The 22,937-nt window shown below is 41.8% G+C and overlaps 2 protein-coding genes across 2 annotated transcripts in view; both read left to right on the forward strand.

Moving 5' to 3' along the window:
- Window positions 1–1,198: 1,198 nt before the first annotated feature.
- On the forward strand, window positions 1,199–13,413 carry bms1 (BMS1 ribosome biogenesis factor). Its single transcript, XM_047338402.1, has 23 exons — window positions 1,199–1,335; window positions 2,315–2,495; window positions 2,621–2,811; window positions 3,369–3,448; window positions 3,645–3,833; window positions 3,974–4,116; window positions 4,292–4,413; window positions 4,655–4,848; window positions 4,989–5,131; window positions 5,750–6,345; window positions 6,935–7,036; window positions 7,340–7,491; window positions 7,608–7,689; window positions 7,912–7,991; window positions 9,186–9,365; window positions 9,490–9,678; window positions 10,027–10,207; window positions 10,485–10,543; window positions 10,724–10,846; window positions 11,189–11,336; window positions 11,964–12,139; window positions 12,289–12,450; window positions 13,021–13,413. Exons 2-23 carry the CDS (start codon window positions 2,323–2,325, stop codon window positions 13,246–13,248), a joined length of 3,693 nt encoding a protein of 1,230 aa, XP_047194358.1. The 5' UTR covers window positions 1,199–1,335; window positions 2,315–2,322; the 3' UTR covers window positions 13,249–13,413.
- An 880-nt stretch (window positions 13,414–14,293) lies between these two features.
- The window catches only part of mtr (5-methyltetrahydrofolate-homocysteine methyltransferase), a 32,431-nt gene continuing 23,787 nt past the window's right edge, over window positions 14,294–22,937 (forward strand). The window contains exons 1-10 of the mRNA XM_035145383.2: window positions 14,294–14,485; window positions 16,375–16,586; window positions 17,451–17,540; window positions 18,351–18,420; window positions 18,538–18,630; window positions 19,463–19,569; window positions 20,039–20,098; window positions 20,329–20,423; window positions 21,041–21,141; window positions 22,089–22,150. Coding sequence (XP_035001274.2) covers window positions 14,443–14,485; window positions 16,375–16,586; window positions 17,451–17,540; window positions 18,351–18,420; window positions 18,538–18,630; window positions 19,463–19,569; window positions 20,039–20,098; window positions 20,329–20,423; window positions 21,041–21,141; window positions 22,089–22,150 — 933 coding nt within the window. The 5' untranslated portion in view covers window positions 14,294–14,442. The remainder of the gene's footprint in view (window positions 14,486–16,374; window positions 16,587–17,450; window positions 17,541–18,350; window positions 18,421–18,537; window positions 18,631–19,462; window positions 19,570–20,038; window positions 20,099–20,328; window positions 20,424–21,040; window positions 21,142–22,088; window positions 22,151–22,937) is intronic.

A 22,937-nucleotide genomic window follows, 5' to 3' on the forward strand; every position in this document is an offset into this window, starting at 1 on the left:
AAATCTTAAAATGGATTCCCCCCTATCTTATTCTATACCTGACACCACAACCTCCTCGATCATCCTCTGTCCTCCTTGCAGACACAGCTTCTTCACGGACGTGGACGAGCTCAGGGCCCAGGAGCGAGAACGCAACCTACTCCGGAAAATGGAGGTCCTGGAGAGGAGGCAGAGGCAGATGGAGGAGTTGGCGGAGAAGAAGAAAGGAGGGAGCAGCTGAACACAGCAGAGACCATGTTGAGCAGATCTACAGATGTGGACACAACGTATATGTTGTACTGTTTCACAGCCTGATTCACTCATGTAAGGACTGAAGGCTTTTAAGTAACTGGCACTGGGTCATATACTGTATAAGTTATCGTCTCACATAAGTTTCCAGCAAAGACGAGAAAGTGTTGGTGCTGCAAACATCTGCTGTGCAAGAAGCCAAACTGTGCACCCATGAATGTAAAATGGAAATCACTATTATGTCTGTTTTGAGACATATGTTTGTTAATGATTAAATGGCCAAAGTGCCAAAAGAGAGTTTGTGAATCATTTCTCTCGTACTCGAACTTGTCCAGCAGAGTGGTTACAAAACCAGACCAGGTTTGGTTTGAGGTCACATAAGTAGAAATGTGTGAAAGTTTATATATTTCTTAAACCCAATGTTTCCTCTTTATGTTCATTCTGTAAATAGGGGGCTGACTCCTTTTCTCATTTATTTTACACATGTTCCAGTAACTTTTTAACTAAAATCGCCTCATTAATCTGTGAGGCACATCAACTCCCCATCACTGATGATGCAGTATATACAGTCTGACAACATTTGTAAACTGTACTTAAGATATTCTACGATTTTATCTGTAGAGTATTTATAAACAAAACAAGCGAGACATATCGTCTTCCACAAGTGAAACACAGTGAAGAAGACACACCATATATAAATTGAGTTGTTTTTCCCTGTCTTACAAATTTATTTCTGCATCTTTTTGCTGTTTATTTTATTTTATTATGTTAAAAAAATAATGTGCAGAAGCATAATCTGTTGGAGTAAATTATCACCTCATTAGATACCAGAAAACAAAAAAGGTTTAATGAAAAGGATACAGTTATATAGTTTTATATATTGTCCGGTAGGTGGCGGTGACTTTAAACTGGTTTCCCAACCGCCAATGTAATCAGAAGAAGAAGAAATAGAACGGAAGCTTCGTCTGTTTGCGGAACCTTTCTTCCGAAATTTGTTTCCACTCGTTTCACTGACGTGTGGCACATCCTTATACTTCCGTGTCGAAGCTCACATTACCCACGTGAGAAGAGGAGACAACAGACTGACTGCAGCCACTTCACCTGCAGGTTTGGACTTTCTGTTTGTTTGATGAACGTGTAGCGTTAGAGTGTTGGACAGACACAGTCTCTCGATCTTCAGTAGAAAACATGGCCACAGCCCTGCTCTGCCTGCCTGACTGACACACACAGAGCTCAGCAGACTCTCACCGTGTGTCTGCCCACGTCCCTGTCGGAGCTCCATTGTGGACATAAACAAGAGAGCAGACAGAAATCAAATCAGCACTCAGATTGTCTTCAGGACAAGTCTCTGTCTGTCCCTCAGTGTTTTCAAAAGGCTCTGTCTGTCCCTCAGTGTTTTCATGATGAGCTCTGTCTGTCCCTCAGTGTCTTCAGAATGAGGCTCTGTCTGTCCCTCTGTGTTTTCAGGATAAGACTCTGTCTGTCCCTCAGTGTTTTCAGGATGAGTCTCTGTCTGTCCATCAGTGTCTTCAGGATAAGCTCTGTCTGTCCCTCAGTGTTTTCAGGATGAGTCTCCGTCTGTCCATCAGTGTCTTCAGGATGAGTTTCTGTCTATCCCTCAGTGTCTTCAGGATGAGTTTCTGTCTATCCCTCAGTGTTTTCAGGATGAGTTTCTGTCTATCCCTCAGTGTCTTCAGGATGAGTTTCTGTCTATCCCTCAGTGTCTTCAGGATGAGTCTCTGTCTGTTTCTCAGTGTCTTCAGGATGAGTCTCTTACTGTCTTCAGGATGAGTCTCTGTCTGTCCCTCAGTGTTTTCAGAATGAGTTTCTGTCTGTCCCTCAGTGTCTTCAGGATGAGTTTATGTCCATCAGTGTCTTCAGAATGAGTTTCTGTCTGTCCCTCAGTGTCTTCAGGATGTGTGTACAAAAAGATACATTTTTTCTACTTTTTGAAAGATACATTTTCACTGTGTATCTTTCGCCCAGATTTGCCTGTGTATATGCTCTGGGACTGACCTAAAGCGGGAGCAGTCAGTTTTATCTTGACACCTGCTGTTGCATGATGTGTCGTGTCTTTGTGCTGCAGTCGACAGGATGGACGGGAAGGTAAAGGAACAGAGGAAACACCAGCAGAAGCTCAGCGGACCGAAGGCAGAGAGGAAGAAGCTCAAGAAACAGGGAGGCTCGACGGAGGAGGATGCACGGAAACGCAACCCCAAAGCCTTTGCGGTTCAGTCTGCTGTCCGCATGGCCAAGACCTTCCACAGGTCAGTACTGATGTGTTTCTCAGGAGCTTTACTGCTGCACATCTGCTAGGTCATGCAAAAGTCCCCGCCTGTGTATGGAATGGAAAATATGAAACTTCTCCCTCCCTGTGTATTTTCTTCCTTAGGGCGCAGGACATAAAGGGCAAAAAACATCACATACCCCTTGTGGACCGGACGCCCATGGAACCCCCACCAATTGTGATTGTGGTGGTCGGGCCCCCCAAGGTGGGAAAAAGCACCCTGATCCGCTGCCTGATCAAAAACTTCACCCGGCAGAAGCTGGGGGACATATGTGGACCTGTGACCATTGTCTCTGGTGAGTGTGGCAAATGGTTTCTCTGATCTTCATCCCCATATGAGTTTTAAACTAAATGTCCCCTCTCATCTTTTTACGAAACTGTTACTGTTTTTCATTTTATTTTGCATGGCATGATGTTTCTTGTCTAATTCTGTGATCATATTGATTAATAAAATGTCATTTTTGGATGTGGCTCCGCCTCTTCCACATAAATACACTCTGTTAACTGAATCAGCTTTGTAGCACACTGTATTAGGACGGCCCAAAAAAAAGGTAGGTCAAGTGAAGCCAGATAATAACAAGATATCCTGGGTATGTAGAATTTGCTCCATAGTTCAGGCACTTGACCACTAGGGACCCAGAACACAATTCCCTGGATTCCTTCCTCAGTTTCCTTCACAAATGACCCGACACTGCTGCCTCATGTGCAGAATAATATCATGTGCTGATAAAGAAATACACATTTGAGATATTAACCAATAATTCTGGTGGTTAGTACACGGTTAGGAGTTTAACTCTGGCATTGCATCACTTGTTTATGTTTGGTAAGTGAATGCTTGTTGTGTTTCCTATAGGAAAGAAACGTCGCCTCACTTTTATGGAGTGTAACAATGACATTAACGCGATGATTGACCTCGCAAAAGTAGCTGACCTGGTAAGTGCTTTAACACACGTATGAAGGAGTTGGTCTCAAAGAAATGTGAAGCAATGTTGCATTGTAAAATCATGTTTGCACTTTTTAATATAATCAATAATAATATAATACCTGAAACTTGTTAACAGCAATTGTAAGGATGAATAACGCGTCTTGAATGACATTGATTGCACTGCTTTGTGTTTTCTCTCTCCAGGTATTGATGTTGATCGATGCCAGCTTTGGCTTTGAAATGGAGACCTTTGAGTTCCTCAACATCTGTCAGGTCCACGGCTTCCCTCGTATCATGGGTGTGCTGACACATCTGGATTCATTCAAGAACAACAAGGCACTGAGAAAGACCAAGAAGAATCTCAAACACCGCTTCTGGACAGAGGTGTACCAGGTAAACACAACACGCTCACATCTTTACTCCTGGAAGCCCGTCTCCCTACGCTCGTACACAACCTCTCACATTGGAACAATAACTCCTCTGCATCATAGAAGACTTCACATGTGTGTGCCTGTTGTGTTTGAACCCTTCAGGGGGCCAAGCTGTTCTATCTGTCGGGCATGGTGTACGGTGAATATCAGACGCAGGAAGTGAAGAACCTGGGCCGCTTCATCTCCGTCATGAAGTTTCGTCCCCTGGTGTGGCAGACGTCCCATCCTTATGTGCTGGTTGACCGGTGGGTGAGTGTGACCTGGAGCTGAACACACTCCAGAGTCACATGACTTTACTGTCATTTAAGACACCCGCTCACTCAAACAGTCAGGTTGTGATGTGGTGGACATGTGGGCCCACTTGTATGCTTTTACTTTGTACTCATTATGTTCTCCATACTTTGTTGTGCATTGAAACAGTATGGAGGACCTGACTGATCCCGAGAAGGTGAGAACAGACCCCAAGTGTGACCGGACTGTGTCCCTCTACGGCTACCTGAGAGGGACATATTTGAAAAACAAAGGCCAAGTCCATGTCCCAGGTACATAAGCATAGTACTTACTTTTCCAAAGACAATTTTTCGTTGTGAATCAATATCTTGAGTTGTTGTGTGATTCTGCCACTTAACTTTACAGATGGAACATTACTAGTATTTACCTTTTTTTTTTTTAGCCTGAAAACCTTTTCTGCTGCCCATCACTGTGTACAAAGGACTACTGCTCCTCTGGTATTTCCTTGTACAAATTTGTGAAAGATGTGTTGTGCGCTGTTTTCTCTTGCAGGTGTCGGAGACTTTCAGGTGGCCGACGTGAACTTCCTGCCCGATCCGTGCGCGCTGCCAGATGCTCAGAAGAAGCGAGCGCTGAACGAGAAGGAGCGCCTGCTCTACGCGCCCATGGCCGGGGTCGGGGGGGTCGTGTACGACAAAGACGCCGTGTATATCGACCTTCCTGCAAGCCATGTCAATCAGCAGCAGGTGTGTGTTCGCTCTCAGCATGGCGGGGAATGTTCTACATCTGAGTGATCTGAGGTGTTTGTTTTGTAGAAACCTGACAGCCTGTTGTTTGTGGCAGTTTTCGCTCATCTAAAATTTGTATTCTTCTTTCTGTGGTGCAGGAGGAGGTGCGGCCCACCACAGAGCTGGTCCAGTCTCTCATCGACACACACGCTACCCTGGATGTAAAGATGGCTGCCAGTAAAGTGTCTCTGTTCAGCGGCTCTGCCACCCTGGACTCCACAGACATCGAGCAGCAGAGCGGGTGACACATCACACAGCTCCACTCTCTCTCTCTCCTCTTCTCTTGTTATGCACAGACAGACACTACAGATCTGAGAGTCACTGCATTAAGTCGTTCAGTTGAGGTTATACCTTTCACATCCAGTGGAAAAGTCTTTCTATGTCCCCACAACCCTTGTGGATGCAGTCCAAAGTGTGTGTAGAATCAGAAGTGTGGGTCCGACTCTTTCATTGTCCTTAGGTTGTGTTTTTACCGGTGGGTGTATAAAATGAATAGATGTTAAAGATTTGAGCGCGCGCATTAAGAACTTTTGGGGCACAATTAAATTTGATCAATTAATGTGTTTCTCCTTAATAACAGGAGCCATTTACAAGCAAAATAATTTTATATTTGAGCAGAAAAATACACAAGGTTTTTTATTATTTCTATTTAAAACCATATTTACGTGTCCCAATCAAGTTCGCTTGTCCCTGATCCTGATTTGACTCCATTAAAAACTAATATATGTTGTTTGTCACTCGCGGTATTCGTGTGTAATATGTTAGATAAGCACAACATTAAATGGCAAAAGAGAAGTCTAGCAACGAGGAGACATGACAGTTTCTAAATGTTCTAACTGTGTTTATTTTTGTGTGCCAGAGAGAAGGAGGGTCCTACCGAGAAGCGAGTCTGGGATCCCAACACCCAGAGAGAGAGGAGGGCGGTAGTCTTCTCTGAGGAGGATCACGAGAAGAAGGAGAAGGAGGAGGATGACGAGGATGACGACGAGGAGGAGGAGGAGGAGGAGGAGGAGGAAGAAGAAGAAGAAAAAGAAGATGATGATGATGATGATGTCAGCGGTTCCAGCGATGATGAGGACAGTGACCAGGAGGAGGAAGAGAATGAAGAAGAGGATAACATTTCCACTTTCCTCAAAGAAGCAAGAGCCAAATCTGAGGGGACAGAAAATATTTCAAGAATCAGACCACCACTGGTGAAGAAACAGAAACTCGAGGAGAAAGTAGAGGGGGAAAAGATCGCTGAGGTGCCGGTGTTTGCAGACAGTGAAGATGACCTGGAGGCGAGTGAGGAGGAGAGTGAAGAGAAGGCGGAGGCTGGGAGAGCAGGAGACTCTGGACACTGTTCTGAGGAGGACGAGGAAGCGAGTGATGACGAAGATGTCGAATCGGAGGAAGAGGAGGATGGTGCAGCGGCGGAACAAATGGCCACTGAGAGTGAGGGAGAGGACGAGGAGGGTAAATACAATTTTGCATCTGTTAATTTTCAAATGCAGTTCAGTTTTAAGGATAAGGATACATGACAGCACTTTTTTCACTCCTAATGCTGCTGATACCGTAACCTGAACAACATGTATAAAACCACAGCTCTCATGGGTTTAAAATGTAGAATTATACAATTATATGAGGAAAAGAAAAGTCAAACAAAAAATAGGACTTAAATGTTCAGACCAAGGTCCAGATGGGACTCAAAAGAATTAACTGGACCAGACCAAGTTTAGCTCATCTCATTATGAAGCTACATATTTTCTCATGTCACAGTTTCTACTTGCCAGCACACTTAGCTGACAGAGCCAGGTGATACTAAAGAATAAAAGTGTTTTTCCCCCAATATGGAACAATGTGGTTTTACTCATGATCAGCGATGTGAGGGTTGAATTGATCACATTTAGTCAGATAGATGGATAGAATGATAGATAAACACCATAGCCACTGACTAGAGTGACTTCCTCAGCTGTGAGTGTATTTGCAGTTTTCATTTCCGTGTAGACCCTGATCAAGAGCCATGCTGTGACACTGAAGGTTCCTTCTCCTGTTTCATCCTCAGGGGCTCTGAGGTGGAAGGAGGGTCTGCAGCAGAAAGCATCAGAAGCGTTTCTACGGCAACAAGAAGCTGTCCCCAATCTGAGAAAACTGGTTTATGGATCAGGTATTTAATGTCCCCTCCTATTTTAACACAGGGCTCATTCCATGGACATATTTCTACACATTTACACTTGTGTTAATATTAATGTGAAATCAGGATATATGAACTATGTAAGAATTTTATATAACATTGTGTCAAAATTTGAGGTAATAGACTTTTTCACATGAAGATCAATATGTTCCAAATACCCACCATGTTTATAACCAACACACAATTATCCAACTGAGCAGCCATGGCTGAATCTACATTTGAAGTTGTATTCAAATATATATTTGATTTATGTTAACTGGTCTCTTTTTTTTTCAGTCGTCAATGCAAATGACTCTGATGAGGACGAGGAGGAGTTGGGCGGACTGTTCCGAGTCACTCGACCTCAGAAGAGCAAAAAGTTCACGGCAAACTCGATGGACTGCTCCCGTTTCATACCTGACACGTCCCACAACTGGGATTTAGAGGAGGTAGAGTCATCTCAAACTCTTTTCTAAAAACCGTTTACCCTCTCTTCAATCCCGATGTGCTGTTGATATGTAAACAAAGGCAGGAAAGATGTTGAAGTAAAATGTTTCTTTTCCAGATGTTGAACTCCATCAGAGACTGCTTTGTAACAGGGAAGTGGGAGGAAGGCCAGGATGCTGCTACCCGGCTGAAGGAGGATGGTAAGGAGAGGAGTTCAGGAAGAGAAACACCTCATACTGGTTCTAAGTAAATGTTTGTGCTGTGAAGAACCATCCACTTTCATTTAGTACTGGCTTAGTGATTTGGAGTTGAGCATGAAGTTGTAGTTGTGCTCAGTTTTGTTTCAGACAGAAGAAGCACACACATCATTTGGTGTGTACAAATATATCTCATCATACCGTATTCTGTTTTGCTTTATTTAGAGGAACTATATGGCGACTTTGAGGATTTGGAAACGGGAGAAGTCCACAAAGGCCAAAAGGAGCAGCAGGATCAAGCTGATGTACGTCCTGTTTCCTTTGAATATCTCAAACTAAGCTCATTTTTCACTGCTGTAATATTTCTGTGTGGTTAGTTTAGTTTAGCATATCAACATTGCCGTGTTAAAACCGACCGAATGTTCCAGTGGTCTGTTCCATGGTTAGTCACTTCAAATACCTTGGACTCGCACTGGACGATACACTCAGCTTTTGCACACAAACAACATCCCAAAAAAGGAGCCACCGAAGATGATCTGTCAACTGCAAACTTAAAGGACTCTGCCTTACCCCAACTCCTCCTGCTACTGTACAACACTATCACCCAACCCATCATGTTTCTTTAACATGCTCTCTGTAACCCGGCTGAGGCCGATGGCCGCCCACACTGAGCCTGGCTCTGGCAGATGTTTCTTCCAGTTAGTGAGGGAGTTGTTTCTCTCCACAGTTGCCAAAGTGCTGCTCATTGTGGGAACTCTCAAGTTTCTCTATAATATTTTAAGGTCTCGACCTCACTTTGTAAAGTGCCTTAGATAATGTATGTTATGATTGGCAGTGTACAAATCTAATTGAAAAATAAATCCCATACTGCTGCCACAATAATAGGTCTTCCCACACCCAACCTCTCTGAACTTAACTGTAAGGCCGCATCACAATCTCCAAAGCACATCACTCACTCCCTCAACAGCCACTTTAGCATATCGCCATCAGGACACAGGTACAGGTGAGGAACAATAGGGCCAGCTTCATCAAAAGCCTGGTTACTGCAGATATAGCAACACTTAATATCACATCCCGTCACTAACCCAGCTCTTTACTGTCAGTCAGTGTTTCATGTTAATGAGATGTCCTTGTTTGTTATTGTAATATAATGCCCATATATTGTAAATTTACATGAGGGAAAAATGTATCTCAGACTTGCCTTTGGAAAATGAGCTGTGATTTACAAGGCTGTGCTGCTTGACATTACATGAGACACTGACTGAGAGGATTTTCAGCTGTAAAAACTTTAGATGTTTTGAATCCTACATAGAAGTGATTTAATTTACTATTTTACTTAGAACCTTGATAGAATGTGGAACATACTGTGTCTGAGTAGCTACAATTTACTATTACATTTCTAGAATGTAAAAACGAATGGTTTCCAGCCACTGGAATCTCATGAATACCTTTTTTCCCAGCTTGATGAAATCCTTTCATGTGCACTATGTGACTAACAGAAGGAGGAGGGGGAGGATGAAGCTGAGGAGAGTCTGGTGAGGGTCGATGATGATGAGCTCCTGAAGAACAAGCGCCTGGAGAAGAAACGCCGGCTGAAAGAGCGATTTAATGCAGCATACGACGATGTAGACGCGACTTACTTTGATGACCTGAAGGAGGAGCTGCAGAAACAGGCTGAGGTATCATGACTTGCTACACTGAGATACTTTTTTATTATTTGTCAGTTACTGTTACTGTCTTAATAGGTATGTGATTTACCATTTAACCACGTGTCTGTTTGTATGTTTTATCTTCTTATCTCAGCTGAACAGGGCAGAGTTTGAGGATGTGGACGATGAGACCCGAGTCCAGTACGAAGGCTTCAGGCCAGGAATGTACGTCAGATTGGAAATCTCCTCTCTCCCCTGTGAATTTGTCAACAACTTCGATCCCCATTACCCCATCATCCTCGGAGGGCTGGGCTCCAGTGAAGGCAACATAGGATACCTGCAGGTACGTGCAGTGGTTTGCACATCACTAATTGTGCTATGAAATTGTTGACGCTTCATAAACTAAGTTTGGGTTTATTTAAAGCTGCACTCATCAATATTCAGGTGATACTCATGAATTCTCTTCAAAGATTTTAAACTGAACAAATTCAAAGCCCCTTAATATATAATTGCTGGACTGAAAACATTTAGACCATTAGGACAGCTAATACATTTAAACAATTTAAAAAATGACTTATTATGCGTCATGCATTTTATTTGAAACTCTGGAATTATCTGTATTTTTTTTTTAGCCAGTTTGACTATACATATGTGTCCATTGATCGTGTGTGTGTGTGTGTGCGTGCGTCAGTTGCGACTAAAGAAGCACCGCTGGTATAAGCGCATCCTGAAGACACGGGACCCCCTCATCCTGTCCTTAGGCTGGAGGCGCTTCCAGACCATCCCCCTCTACCACATCGAAGATCACAACGGACGCCACCGCCTGCTCAAATACACACCGGAGCACATGCACTGCGGAGCCTCCATCTGGGGTGAGATGCAGTCAAAGCACTGGCGACTGTTGGTGTATTGTGATGAGTGAGATTTGAATCTGTATGAACCTTAACTTGATCATGTACTTTCCTGCCTTTTTCCATTCACATAACTTTAATCAGCTGAAACGTGTTAGACCTGTGGTTCATTAGAATTAGTTCTGTCAAATACATGGTAATTTCAGACCCTAAAATGAGTCTTTTGTTGTGATTCCTGTTCAAAATGATCCCTTGTATGCTAATGACCATGATTTTGTTTTCCTGTGTCTCATTGAAGGTCCCATCACACCACAGGGCACCGGTTTCCTCGCTCTGCAGTCAGTAGCAGGAGTTAAAGTAAGTTACTAAATCACTTGGTTCAGTTCAAATATTACAGAGAATAACCTCATTTAAATTCCCGTTGTAACAGAGGTGAGAACATTGCCACCTTCACTGGGACCTGATTCTTAATATCAGAATGTTATTCTCATGGAATTGATAGAGTTTTTGAGCAAGTATTATGCGTTTCCCCTGCAGGCTAATTTCCGTATTGCAGCCACAGGAGTGATCCTGGATCTGGATAAATCAGTGACTGTAGTGAAGAAGCTGAAACTCATTGGTTACCCCTACAAGATCTTTAAGAACACCAGCTTCATTAAGGTAAGGAAACTGCATTTATCACGTTGCTCTCAGCCTAAATGTGAAAAAACATTTAGTTTTGAAGACTCCAGAAACATTCTTAAAGATTGAATTGCTTTTTAATGAACTGGAGTGACTCTGGGTAATCTGCATCATAATCAACGTTTTTTTTTAGTCCAGGTTTAAGTAAAAGGTTCAGTAAGACAGACGTGTCACAATAACAGCACATGCGATAAACCAAACATACGTTATGTTTTGTTGTGAGGCAGCATGGTTTTGGTTGTTTGTAGAAATGATGAGACAGTGAAGCATGAAGAAGCAGACGTATTAAAACCTTCACTGATCTCTCCTCTGTGTTCACAGGGCATGTTCAATACATTGCTGGAGGTCGCTAAATTTGAAGGTGCTTCTGTGCGGACAGTGTCAGGGGTCAGAGGTCAGATCAAGAAGGCGTTGTCAACACCACCAGGAGCTTACAGAGCCACGTTCGAGGACCGTCTGCTCATGAGTGGTAAGCGCCTGTTTGACTTGTGTTGATATTTTATTTTAAACTGGTGCTCCTACTGTTTCTGAATATACCAAACCTGTGAGGCAGAATTTTGGGGAAATGTGAATAAAATGATGCTCAGGATATGTCGAATATTTCCATTTGATGGAATGGTGCAGAACATCTGAATATCACACTTTTTCAGTTTAGAAGTTTACAATTGCAACAATTTTTTGGATCGATTAATGTTTTTTGATTAACCGATTTATTAATTGGATAAAAAGACAAAAGGTTGCTTTTATTCTTATGAGGAGTTTATTGAAAAAGCAACTTCCTTGTCTTCTTGTACCTGTAATTCTTCTTCAAATTCTTCACAAGGCAAAGCATGGCCTGGCTAACTGCCCCCAGCCACAGTGTGGGCCAAGCTTCCGAACAGACTCAACTAATTGATTATGGAATGAATTGCCAACCGCTTTTATAATCGATTTTAATTAATTGCTGAAATCATTTGGCTGTTGCAGCCCGAGTATAATACAATTATTCACCATTATCTTCCCCTGTTCATCTTTATTTCGTGGACATGCTGCAAAGGCTTAACAACTAATTAGACACTATGTGTTAACTATGTTTGTGTGTGACTGTGTTGTGCAGACATTGTGTTCCTGCGCTCCTGGTATCCAGTCACTGTTCCTCAGCTCTACAACCCCGTCACCTCTCTGCTGCTGCCTGTTGGTCAGAAGGACAGCTGGGCGGGCATGAGGACCCTGGGGCAGATTAAATATGACCTGGAGATCCGCAACAAACCCAACCCTGACTCTCTGTACAAGGTAGACTCAGTCTGATGGATCTGTAAACAACTGATGTGATGAATGAAGGAAGAATTAGGACAGGGTGGCACGGTGATACAGTGATCAGCGCTGTCACCTCACAGCAAGAAGGTTTTGGTTCGAAAACATTTTTGTCTTTTCCCCCTCAGCCGGTTGTCCGAGCCCAAAGACACTTCAACCCCCTCCACATCCCCAGGGAGCTCCAGAAGGCGCTGCCCTTCAAGAGCAAACTCAAATACAAGCAACGTAAAGGAAAGACACCCCGAGACCTGAAGCGTCCCAGTGTGATCCGAGAGCCCCACGAGAAGAAGGTGGGTGTGAAACTGAATTCAGCTCATCAAGAATTAGCTCTTAGCCACAGTTATACTGAAACTTTAATTTGACCATTTAGACTATTGATGAACAAAATGTTGACATAACTGAAGTTAGGAGTTTTCTCTTTTTTTAAATTATAGAAACGGAGTGACACAATAAAGAAAAAATGACAGAAGATAAATAAGATAATGGATACAGTGGACAAACATACAGACAATACTATAGAGCAGTTACAGTGATGTTTGTGTAATGTACAACTTATCCACTGAGGTCACTGCTGTTTCTCCTTCTTACGTGTTTAGTTTTCTGTTTGGCAGCAGTAATTTGTATCTGTCCAGGATTTTTCGGGGAAGTCCATAGTTTTGTGTACAGGTTTCAGTTGCCATGACGTTGTACCTGCTGGTTCTGTTTGAAAGGAAACAACAATTTATGGCATCGTTTCAATCTATTAATGATATGATTGAAACAATGGCCGGAAAGAACGGTTTGTTGTGGGCTGCTTTAACAACAAGAGCACCTTGTACCACTTCTTGCCGTGAAACCTTTTTCTTGTCCCGGTGCTTTAGGTGGCCGCCCTGCTCCACGCTCTGAACACAGTTCACCACTACAAGACGAAGAAAAACCACGTGGTGCAGCACGCCAAACACAAGGAGTTCCTGCAGCAGAAGGGGAAAGAGGAGGAGGCCAAACTGAAGAGACAGAAGGAGGCTCGTAAAAAACTGTACCGTGTCATGGGCCAGTTGGACAAGAAGAAGCAACGGTCCAGTCTAAAGGGGGCGCCACAGGACGGCTGACCTGGATGAATGAGGCAAACCTCTGTGCGCTCCTGGGACTCTAAGCATGTTTTTCATCACTGTGGAAGGTTCATTTTTACTAAATTTCTTTGTTTTGAAATGAAAATTAGCTGTAAAGACAAATGTATGACATTATTTTAATAAAACATCTTAATGAAAATATGACCTCAGTCATAAAGCTTGATGTTTTCGGCTCCTCTATATATACGTGTGTGTGTGTGTGTGTAATAAAAATATGATTCCAGTAAGCAAGACAGTTATTAGCATTACATTTTCATTGAATTTCACTATGGTGAGCATATTACAAAACTTATTCAGTTTAGTGTCAGTGACTCCACGTGTTTCCTCGTCTAAATGCTTGATTTGTCATAACAGTTTGTGTAATTTAGGTGTTGGAGGGAAAAACAAATAGCTGGAGGGCCTTGTTATCTAAGTGACAAATCACTGATGAAAGAAAATATCGAACAGTCTCGTTTTGGGATTTTTTTCTTTTAGCTATTTTAAAATACAGTGTTATGGATGTACCTTTTCATTCCTCTGAGTTGACGATACTAGAACCTTTCATCGATTTAGGTACTGATGTGGATTAATACATGATCATCTGAGAGAGTTTTTAAGAAGCCATCTCTGCAGGGGGGAATAAGGAATGGTCATTGTTTGTTTAAATTATGAAAAAATATAAAGTCACAATTATGTCAAGTCAAATTTTAAGTCAATGTGAAACTTAGTATGAGATTACGAATTTAAGTCACGATTAAAGGATTGTCATTTAAATGTGATCATTTTGATTTGCTATTGCATCATGTTGTGGTTTAAGGTTTGACTCCAGAATCATAAAGTTGACTTTTTATCATCCAAGATTCTTGTGTAATGTTTTAATTGTAAGGTATATTGCATTGACACAACTAACTCTCTGCGAAGGTTTTACTCTGACCAAACGCCTGGAAAGGAAAATATGTAAATACTATGAAATAAGAACTTGCTTTTTGGGGTAAATATAGAAAATGCTACATGTTAAAGCTTGTGGTCGAGCTTTTATTGTGACGGCCCCGAACAGGAAGTGCGTGTCTCGCCACTGAAAGCAGCCGAAGCTCAGAGAATAAGAGCTGAGTTGGTAAAAGTTTGATTCCCAGGATTTCCACGGGGATCTTCAGACGGAGCACGGGGCTGCTACCGAGGCTGCTTCTTCACAACATGGGTCCGACCAACGTCATCCACAAGTTCTCCGCCGAAGCGGGTAAATACACGCGGCTCTCCCGGCGTTAGCACTTAGCTGTTAGCCTCCTGCCGCACTGAGTCCAACGTAAACTCAGACAACCTCCGGCTGACCACTTGTTACACCACGTGTGTGTGTGTGTGTGTGTGTGTGTGAGGTGGAACTAGCGCCTGTAACTAATGTAACGGTAGCACGTGTAAGCAGATGTGACAGTGGATCGACAGAACATTAACGTGTAGGATGATAACGGAGCAGGGAGGTGCAGCAGACACATGGAACAGCGTGTTGTCTGTGCACACTGCATGCTTCTGTCAGTGTCACGTTTCACACTGCACCACTGGCGAAACGTGCGTGTGTGTGTGTGTGTGTGTGTGTGGCGTCCTCATCCGCAGGCTGTCAGGGTTCACTGTGGATCTGAAGCCCATGAGAGTAAAGGGACTCGGCTGCTGGGACCTTCACCCTCACCACATCTCAGCCCAGTTGTTTATCTATCAATCAATCAATCAATCAAATTTTATTTGTATAGCCCATATTCACAAATCACAATTTGTCTCATAGGGCTTTAACAGGGTGTGACATCCTCTGCCCGTAACCCTCAACAAGAGTAAGGAAAAACTACTAAAAACCCTTTTAACAGGGTAAATGAGGTGTTTTTATCCTCCTCCAGACACTTTAGCCTATTACACTGTAGCCTATTCTGTAGACTTTACAAACTGGTAAGACTGGTAAGACACCTGGTAATTTGTTTTCACTGTATTAGTCATCAACTGTAATTATCATACACAATCATTAAAAAAATAGCCTAGAAAAAAAAAAAAATCCAGTTTATAACATTTGTAGTTGAAGCGAGGACAATGCATTTATTGATGTTTACCAAACTTGGTGGGGTTATTTCCTGGGCAGATATCTCCAGATAAAAGGCCGATCTTAAGGATAATGTTGGTCCGAAAATGATTCTCCATCATATAATAAGTGAAAATGAAATAAATAGCACAGACATTTTTCCAGGTTCTCTCCTATAGGGCTATAGATGTGACGTAAAGTTTATATAGATCCAAGAATCTTTTAAGATTGTATGGCAGGAATGATGTCATCGTGACATCACTTTGAAGTCAGAAAATGATGTCATAGTCTAGTAATGCATTAACCTTTGCAACTAATATGGTTTTTCTAATCTTAATTGTTGCAAAAGTTGCATTTTATTTATATTAACCAGTCATCATATGAGATTATGATTATGAAATGACGTTATTACACTATATAAAAGTTGGCATTGTTTGATTGGGCTATATATAACAGTATAAATCATCCCCTCTGGTACTTTTCATTCATAGAATGAATCCATCACATTGAGTTCAGTTCTTCAACGGCTGTGGCTGAGGGGTAGAGCGGTCGTCCTCCAACCTGCAGTTCGATCCCCAGTCTGGGGGCAAGTGTCCTTGGGCAAGATGCTGAACCCCGAATTGCCCCTCATAGAACAACAAAGTGCTGCTAATAGATGCACTGTATGAATGTGTGTGTGAATGTAAAACTGTACTGTAAAGAGCTTTGAGTGGTCATCAAGACTAGACAAGCGCTATATAAATACAAAACCATTTACCATTCATGTTTGATTTACACATTCACTGTGTTATATCTTTAAATCCACGCTTGAATGGGATTAGTTCAGTCATTCAATACAAGTCTATGGGACAGTCATAAACAGTTATAAACAATATATAAGTTTACAATATATATGATTGTTATATTTTTTCAACATTGATTGACACAATGTAAGACAACAGATTGAGTGATTTCATTTTGGAAGTGGTGGATGGGGATTTTATTTTTTTGGTGGAAAGTTTGTCTCACACTTGATGTATTTGAAGGTTTCTTTTCCCCGCTAGTGAAAGTCTCTACTTTCTTTCTAGGAGCCAAATGTCAATTAGAGTCCGAACTCCGAACAGTGCTGCAGCAAAGGATTATGGTCCTGGATGGCGGGATGGGAACCATGGTCCAGCAGCATAAACTTGAAGAGGAAGATTTCAGGGGGGACGAATTAAAAGATCACCCACTTCCACTGAAGGGCAACAACGACCTTCTCAGCATCACACAGCCCGATATAATTTACCAAATACACAAGGTACTCAGTCAAGGAGAAAAAAAAACTATGGCTCTGCTCAACCAAACTACATCTTCTCACTCAGCTTCATTGGTGTCAGTTAATTTGACTTTAATGTGTTGTGATTTTGAGATAACTCTCTGTGATTTGTGCTTCCAAACCAAGAACTGAAGTGAAATGAATCTTTTTGTGTTGCTTAAAAGCAGTGCAAAGAAACCTCTGGTTAGAGACCACGCTGTGATCTAGTGTCTACAGAAAGAATTATCCACAGCACTAACTGTCCAATGTGAGGTCTGTGGATCCTCGTGAGTAACAGTGACTATGTCTACATGGACGCCAATATTACTATCGACCTTATTCAGAATAAGGCATTTTATTTTATTATGGTGTTTTATACCCTTAGCCTGAAACAGTTTAATACGATGCTATAATGATGCTATAATACGATTTTACGATGCTAGATTTTGGGTGTTTTCTGTCTAATTTTGCAAAAGCTACAACTCCTTTTATCTCTCTTGTCTACCCCCAGGGAGTGTATTATAAAGAAGTTGGTAACTGCCGTATGACTAAGTCACAAAATGCTCGGAAAACTCCAATAGGACGTTAAAATGCGATTAAGACATGCGTGTCTACATAAATGTGACTAAGGTCGGAATACGCCACACGTCTTGATTCAGTTATTGCTTATTCCAAAGTTGACATGTGGGTGAAGGTAATCAGAAATGGCTGTCTACGTGGCAGTCTCTTATTCAGACTACAGACTTTATTAATATCGGAATATTGGTGTCCATGTAAACAGAGTCAGTGCCCTTGTTTAAATAGGATTGACCTTGACTGTGTGAGTTTTGTATTTTGTGTTACCTGTGCTCTCCTCTGTGTGTAAAGGAATACCTGAATGCTGGTGCGGATATCATAGAGACTAACACATTCAGCAGCACGTCCATCGCTCAGGCAGACTATGGACTGGAACACATGGTATGATGTTTACCTACGATGCTTGACCTGCATGGACGACCGCAGTACAAATAAATGTCAAGTACACAGACTGTGGTGTTAACTTATTGACCACCTAATGAATCGCTTCGGAGAATGGGAACTGCCCCCGTTACTCCAAACAGCTGGCCGCTCCTCACCTAGTTCTGTGTCCTTGATCCTCCCAGCATTCAGCAGACACAGCTCAGACAGTTTATCTCCATAAACACTACATCTTTATCTTTCAACAGGAAAAAAAAACTTTAAACCATTTAAATGTTTTTCTATTTTCACATCTAGGTTGAATTTGAAAAGGATTTACTTATTATATTACTTTGGCCTAAAGAGTTGCACCACCCAAAATCAAAACATCTGTGTTAAAATAGATAATACATCACACAGTAATGTAATATCTAGTTTCATATCATACATATGTACACACAGAGCCCTGAGGACTTTATTAACACCTGTAAACATACTCATTGATGCGACCAATCAGCCAATCATGCTGCAGCAGTGCAGTGTAAAGACTCCTGCACATACACATCAGAACCTTGAGTGAAAGTTCATGGTCAGAGCAGTTGGAGCTGATAGAAACTGCCTCGACTGGTTGAGAGCAGAGAAATGGTGGAGCGAAGATAAAGCGGGGGTGAGAGAGACCAGGAACAGTTGTGGAAAGTTCTGTTTACAAAATTGTTTATGAATACAGAGGCATAAAGTAGAGTAAAGTTACATGTGTGATTGAATTACCAGTTTGTCACAGGCTCATTTATCTCTTTATAATGTAATGTGTGTTGTGCGATTGTGGTGCAGGCCTATCGTCTCAACAGGAAGTCAGCCGAGCTGGCGAGGATGGCTGTTGACGATTTCACCAAACAAACTGGTAAACTGAATCTTTAGCACTCAGGCAGCACAACGTTATGTGATCGATAGATATAACGGACTCTTGGGCAATTTCTCAAATGCGCAACCTCAACCGTAATCTTTTTTGTGTTATCAGGTTCCAAACGCTACGTGGCCGGAGCAGTGGGTCCCACAAATAAAACCCTGTCTGTGTCACCGTCTGTGGAGAGACCGGACTTCAGGAACGTCAGTAAGAGGATTACGTTTTCTTAAGATCTTGGGATGCAGAAAGACGACTCCTCTCCTTCAGGGAACAGAAGTATTCATAACATTGTTCCCTGTCTGTCACATAAAGAAGGGACATGTTTTCACGCCGCGCATAGCAGCCCCCAACTAGGGTCAAACCTCCAGCAATCTATTGTATTATCGTCTCATTATATGGAACAGCATGTCCAAATGGTAAAACCTAATAAACGTGCACTGACCACAAACTAGCTGCTGCACAGATATCACTCACGTTTACACCTTTAATCAATGCGCATGAAATCGCCATGCCCCTGATCGAATGTGCTCGCAGGCCTCTGTTGTTGGAAGCCAGAGCGATGGCCCAAGATACATGGAACGTAACTTCCCCTGCTCCTCTAATGCAAAAAATAGGAGGATAAAAGCTTAACAATAACATTCGGCACATTTTTGCCTTATGTAACTTTTGAGCCATCAGAAGTGAACTTGTCACACAAGGGGTGCCCTGACAAAGCAAAGGTCACCCACCTGCTTTGCAGGCGTTTAAAGAAGAACCATAGACTTAATGGGCTCAAAGGGAGAACAGCATAGGACCTCAAGCACAACTGATAAATCCCATGAGAGAACGCTGGATTTTTTATCATAGGTCAAAGCTTGCTATCATCCAGATAGGCTAAAAAGTGACCTCTCTCAGAAGGGGAGCTAATGGCGCCTTTGGCGACGGTAAGGGGGCAGAGTGACAGAAAGGTGCCACCAGGTATTTGTTAACTGAGAAAATGTGCTTTGGGTGTATCCGTAATGTGTGTGTGTGTGTGTCTGTGTGTGTGTGTCTTCCTCAGCGTTTGATGGGTTAGTAGAAGCCTACACAGAGCAGGTCAGAGGTTTACTAGACGGAGGAGCAGACATCATTCTGGTTGAAACCGTCTTCGACACTGCCAATGCAAAGGTAAACCCATGTAACTTATGTAAATATATTGATTAATTCAATTAATCTATTTTGACACATCAATTGTCCTAGCACCTTTTTAAGTGTTGGTTAATAATTATAGTCACATCAATAATATAATCCGATATTGCAAAACATTTAGAGGGGTGAATACTGCTCAGTATTGGGACAACAGTTATGTTGTATTGATTCTTTCAGTTACATTTTCTGATGATTACATTGCAAAAAAATCTGATTTTAGTTTAAGTATAATATAATATAGTCTATTTCTCTGTATTAGACAGTTTACATATGCTTATATCTTTTGATCACGACTGTTTGGGTGGATATGTGAGATCTTTTTTTAAAAGAGTAATTCCAATGGATAAATTCTAAATGTAGCTTAGTGATGCTGTTAGAAGATTATGTGACCGGATGCTATTTTTGTCCAGGGACGGATGTGTCTAACGTTTCATTTTTTCTTCGACAGGCTGCCTTGTTCGCCATCGACCTGCTGTTTGAAAAGAGCTATGAAAGAAAACCCATATTTGTATGTTTATTTCATTATAACAGTCAAACCACATTTTCCTAAATTTATTTATTTTCACATGCCTAAAAATATGAATAATCTTTGAACTGTTAAAGATAAATATGGTGATTGTAAAAACAAGATGGACGTTTGGTCACTGTCTCTACTCTCTTGGGGAGAACAAAAGTGTGTTCTCTAAAGTTTATACATATGTATTTAAAAATGTCCCTCATGTCCCAATCATGATCTAGATCTCAGGGACCATTGTTGACCGAAGTGGAAGAACTCTGTCTGGTCAGACAGGAGAGGCCTTTGTAGTGAGTTTATCTCATGCTAAACCACTTTGGTGAGTTACCTCACAACTGACTACACTTAAGCTGCTTTCAGACATGCAATGAACTCTGGAGATCCTCCGTAGTTCCTCCAGAGGACGAGTATGCAGGAACTCAAATGTCCAGAGTCGGAGCCTCCGGAGTTTCTGCACACTTTCTTTGTGCGGCCCATTGTATAAAGTCAGCAGAAGTTTGTAAGAACAAACTAGGAGATCCCCAGCTGGATTCACCACCAGCGAGCGGAGGGGTTGATGATGCCTCTAACACGCAACATGCAAAAATGAATAATAATAATATCTCCGGGTGAAAATGAAGTGTCATAAACGTAGGAGACACAGACGAAGATCCAACGCACTGGTATTGATGTGCTGTAATCAAAATCATGTGATCCCTGCAGCATAATTAATACCTTACACCCTCACCTGAATCCCCCCCCACTGCGTTTGTGCATGTGTGAAAGGCAAACTGCAGAGAAAGTCCAGACCCAATTCTCCGGAGATCCTCCGCAGGACATGTCTGAAAACTGCTTTACTATGTTGTCTTATTAGAGTCTTGACAGTAACACAACTTTGTTCTATTACTTCTTATTAATCTCTCTGAGTCTCACTGGCTGTTCCTCTCTGTGTTTCAGTATTGGTCTCAACTGTGCCTTGGGAGCGACAGAGATGAGACCGTTCATTGAGGCCATTGGAAAAAGCACCACAGCTTTCATTATCTGTTATCCCAACGCAGGTAAACCCACACTCAGTCTAAACATCTGTGAAACAAAATACAGGCATGATGCAGCTTATGGTATCATGTCAGTAATGTCATTACAGAGCAATCAAGGCCTAAATCCAGAGCTTACATTCAAACGTCTTGTCTCTTATGCTCAAAGTGTGTTAGAAAGACAGATTACACTGTAGTGTAGTGTGGTATATGGAGGATTGAGTGTGCAACAACAGTTAATAAAGGATTGTCTGTGTTTAATTAGCAGATTAATAAGTTCAAACCAATTAAAGTTGGTGGTTAGTACAGTGCAGTTATGGTATGTTTTCAGGCTGTTCATCATTCCGTCTATTCCAGTCTCGTCAACACGATATCTCAATAACGCCTTGAAGGAACTGATCAGAACCTGGTGATCAACGGTGATAACTGTGACCTCATTAAAGACATTTATAGCCATAACTTAAGCATTCATGATAATTATGACTAAATATACTTAATACATTTTATTAAATTCTTTCAAACTCTTCTCTACACATATTTTTTGAGTTTGGACAGACATTGATGTAATTCTAGTTTTTTCGGTAGCAAATTTTTAATTCCGTGTTATCCAGCACTGCATGAGTTTATAATAGTAATTGCATCGGCACACTCAAGGTGTGCCGGGCTGCACTGAATTCAATATGTTATATGCAAATGGTAACACCTCTTCAAATTGAAGGCATAATTTATTTTAAATTATGCGAGTACATGGTACAGTCCCATCTTGGCACCCTTTCAGACGTCCAGGGGTCAGGTTGTTGGGAACATTGTCATGTTTTAGTCGACTGTAACTAACTCCACTCTCTTTAGTGGACTCTGCTGATATTAAGCAGGTGTAGCTCTCAGACCTTTGTTCTAATTTAGGTTGCATCATATGTCGGATCATGCAGGATGGTGTAATAATGTCATGGTCTCTGTGTGTCATCTGGTAGGTCTTCCCAACACATTCGGAGGGTACGATGAAACTCCAGAAGTAACGGCCTCCAGTCTAAAGGTTTCTGTGCTACTATTTTTTTTTAAAGATTGTCAAGATATAAAGATCAACATTATCAGGACGAGCAGGATGATCATTTAATTTAGAAAAAGATATTGTGGCTTTTTGGCTGAGTGGAAGGAGGCGGTGCACTGCTCCAGTATTTGTTTTCTAACTTCCTGTGCCACATGTGGGAACATGTAGCCTTGTCTTGGTTGACATCTTGGATGCAGTTGCATTTTAGCAAATATTTTACCAACTTTTCAGTAACGTCAGATATTTTCTTGGTAGCCTTACAATCATTGAACACTAAGCCAGGGAGCCTTCTTGCTCTGCCCAAGCTTTCTTGGTCAAACCTCAAGGAACAAAAGCAGATGAGACATGGCAGCACTTTCAAGAGACACTCAATCGCTGAAACAGTGACAAGTATTATTCAAATTTTGGGAAACATGCTTTCTATGCTCTCCATTGTTTTGAGAGCTGGATAAGACTGAGGGTTCAGTTCTGAATCGTCCCTTTGCTGCAAGTCTTCTCTCATTTTCTCCCCCATTTTACTCTGGCTGTCCATTGTCCTCTAAATAACATACAGCTAACAAATCCCCATAAAATATGTATATATATATATATATATATATTTTAAAAGTAGATTGGTATTAATCTCATGTCTTTGAGAACTGGAGTCAGAATAGGGTTTAGACGAGCTCAGTCTGGAGACCTGTAAGACTGGCAGTGGCCGGACCCAGCTAGCCTGGCTCTGTTCAAATACACCTACAGGTTTAAAGGTCATTAACAAGCCTGTCAGAGCTTT

This window comes from Hippoglossus stenolepis, chromosome 21 (assembly GCF_022539355.2).
Source record: "Hippoglossus stenolepis isolate QCI-W04-F060 chromosome 21, HSTE1.2, whole genome shotgun sequence".
NCBI classification, from domain to species: domain Eukaryota; kingdom Metazoa; phylum Chordata; class Actinopteri; order Pleuronectiformes; family Pleuronectidae; genus Hippoglossus; species Hippoglossus stenolepis.

What these genes read in the sequence shown, in the direction of transcription:
- bms1 (XM_047338402.1), top strand. Translation starts at nt 2,323, where the DNA reads ATGGACGGGAAGGTAAAGGAACAGAGGAAACACCAGCAGAAGCTCAGC. An exon ending in ACCTGTGACCATTGTCTCTG is followed by an intron (nt 2,812 to 3,368) that starts GTGAGTGTGGCA and finishes TGTTTCCTATAG; the next exon opens with GAAAGAAACGTCGCCTCACT. An exon ending in TGAGGGAGAGGACGAGGAGG is followed by an intron (nt 6,346 to 6,934) that starts GTAAATACAATT and finishes TTTCATCCTCAG; the next exon opens with GGGCTCTGAGGTGGAAGGAG.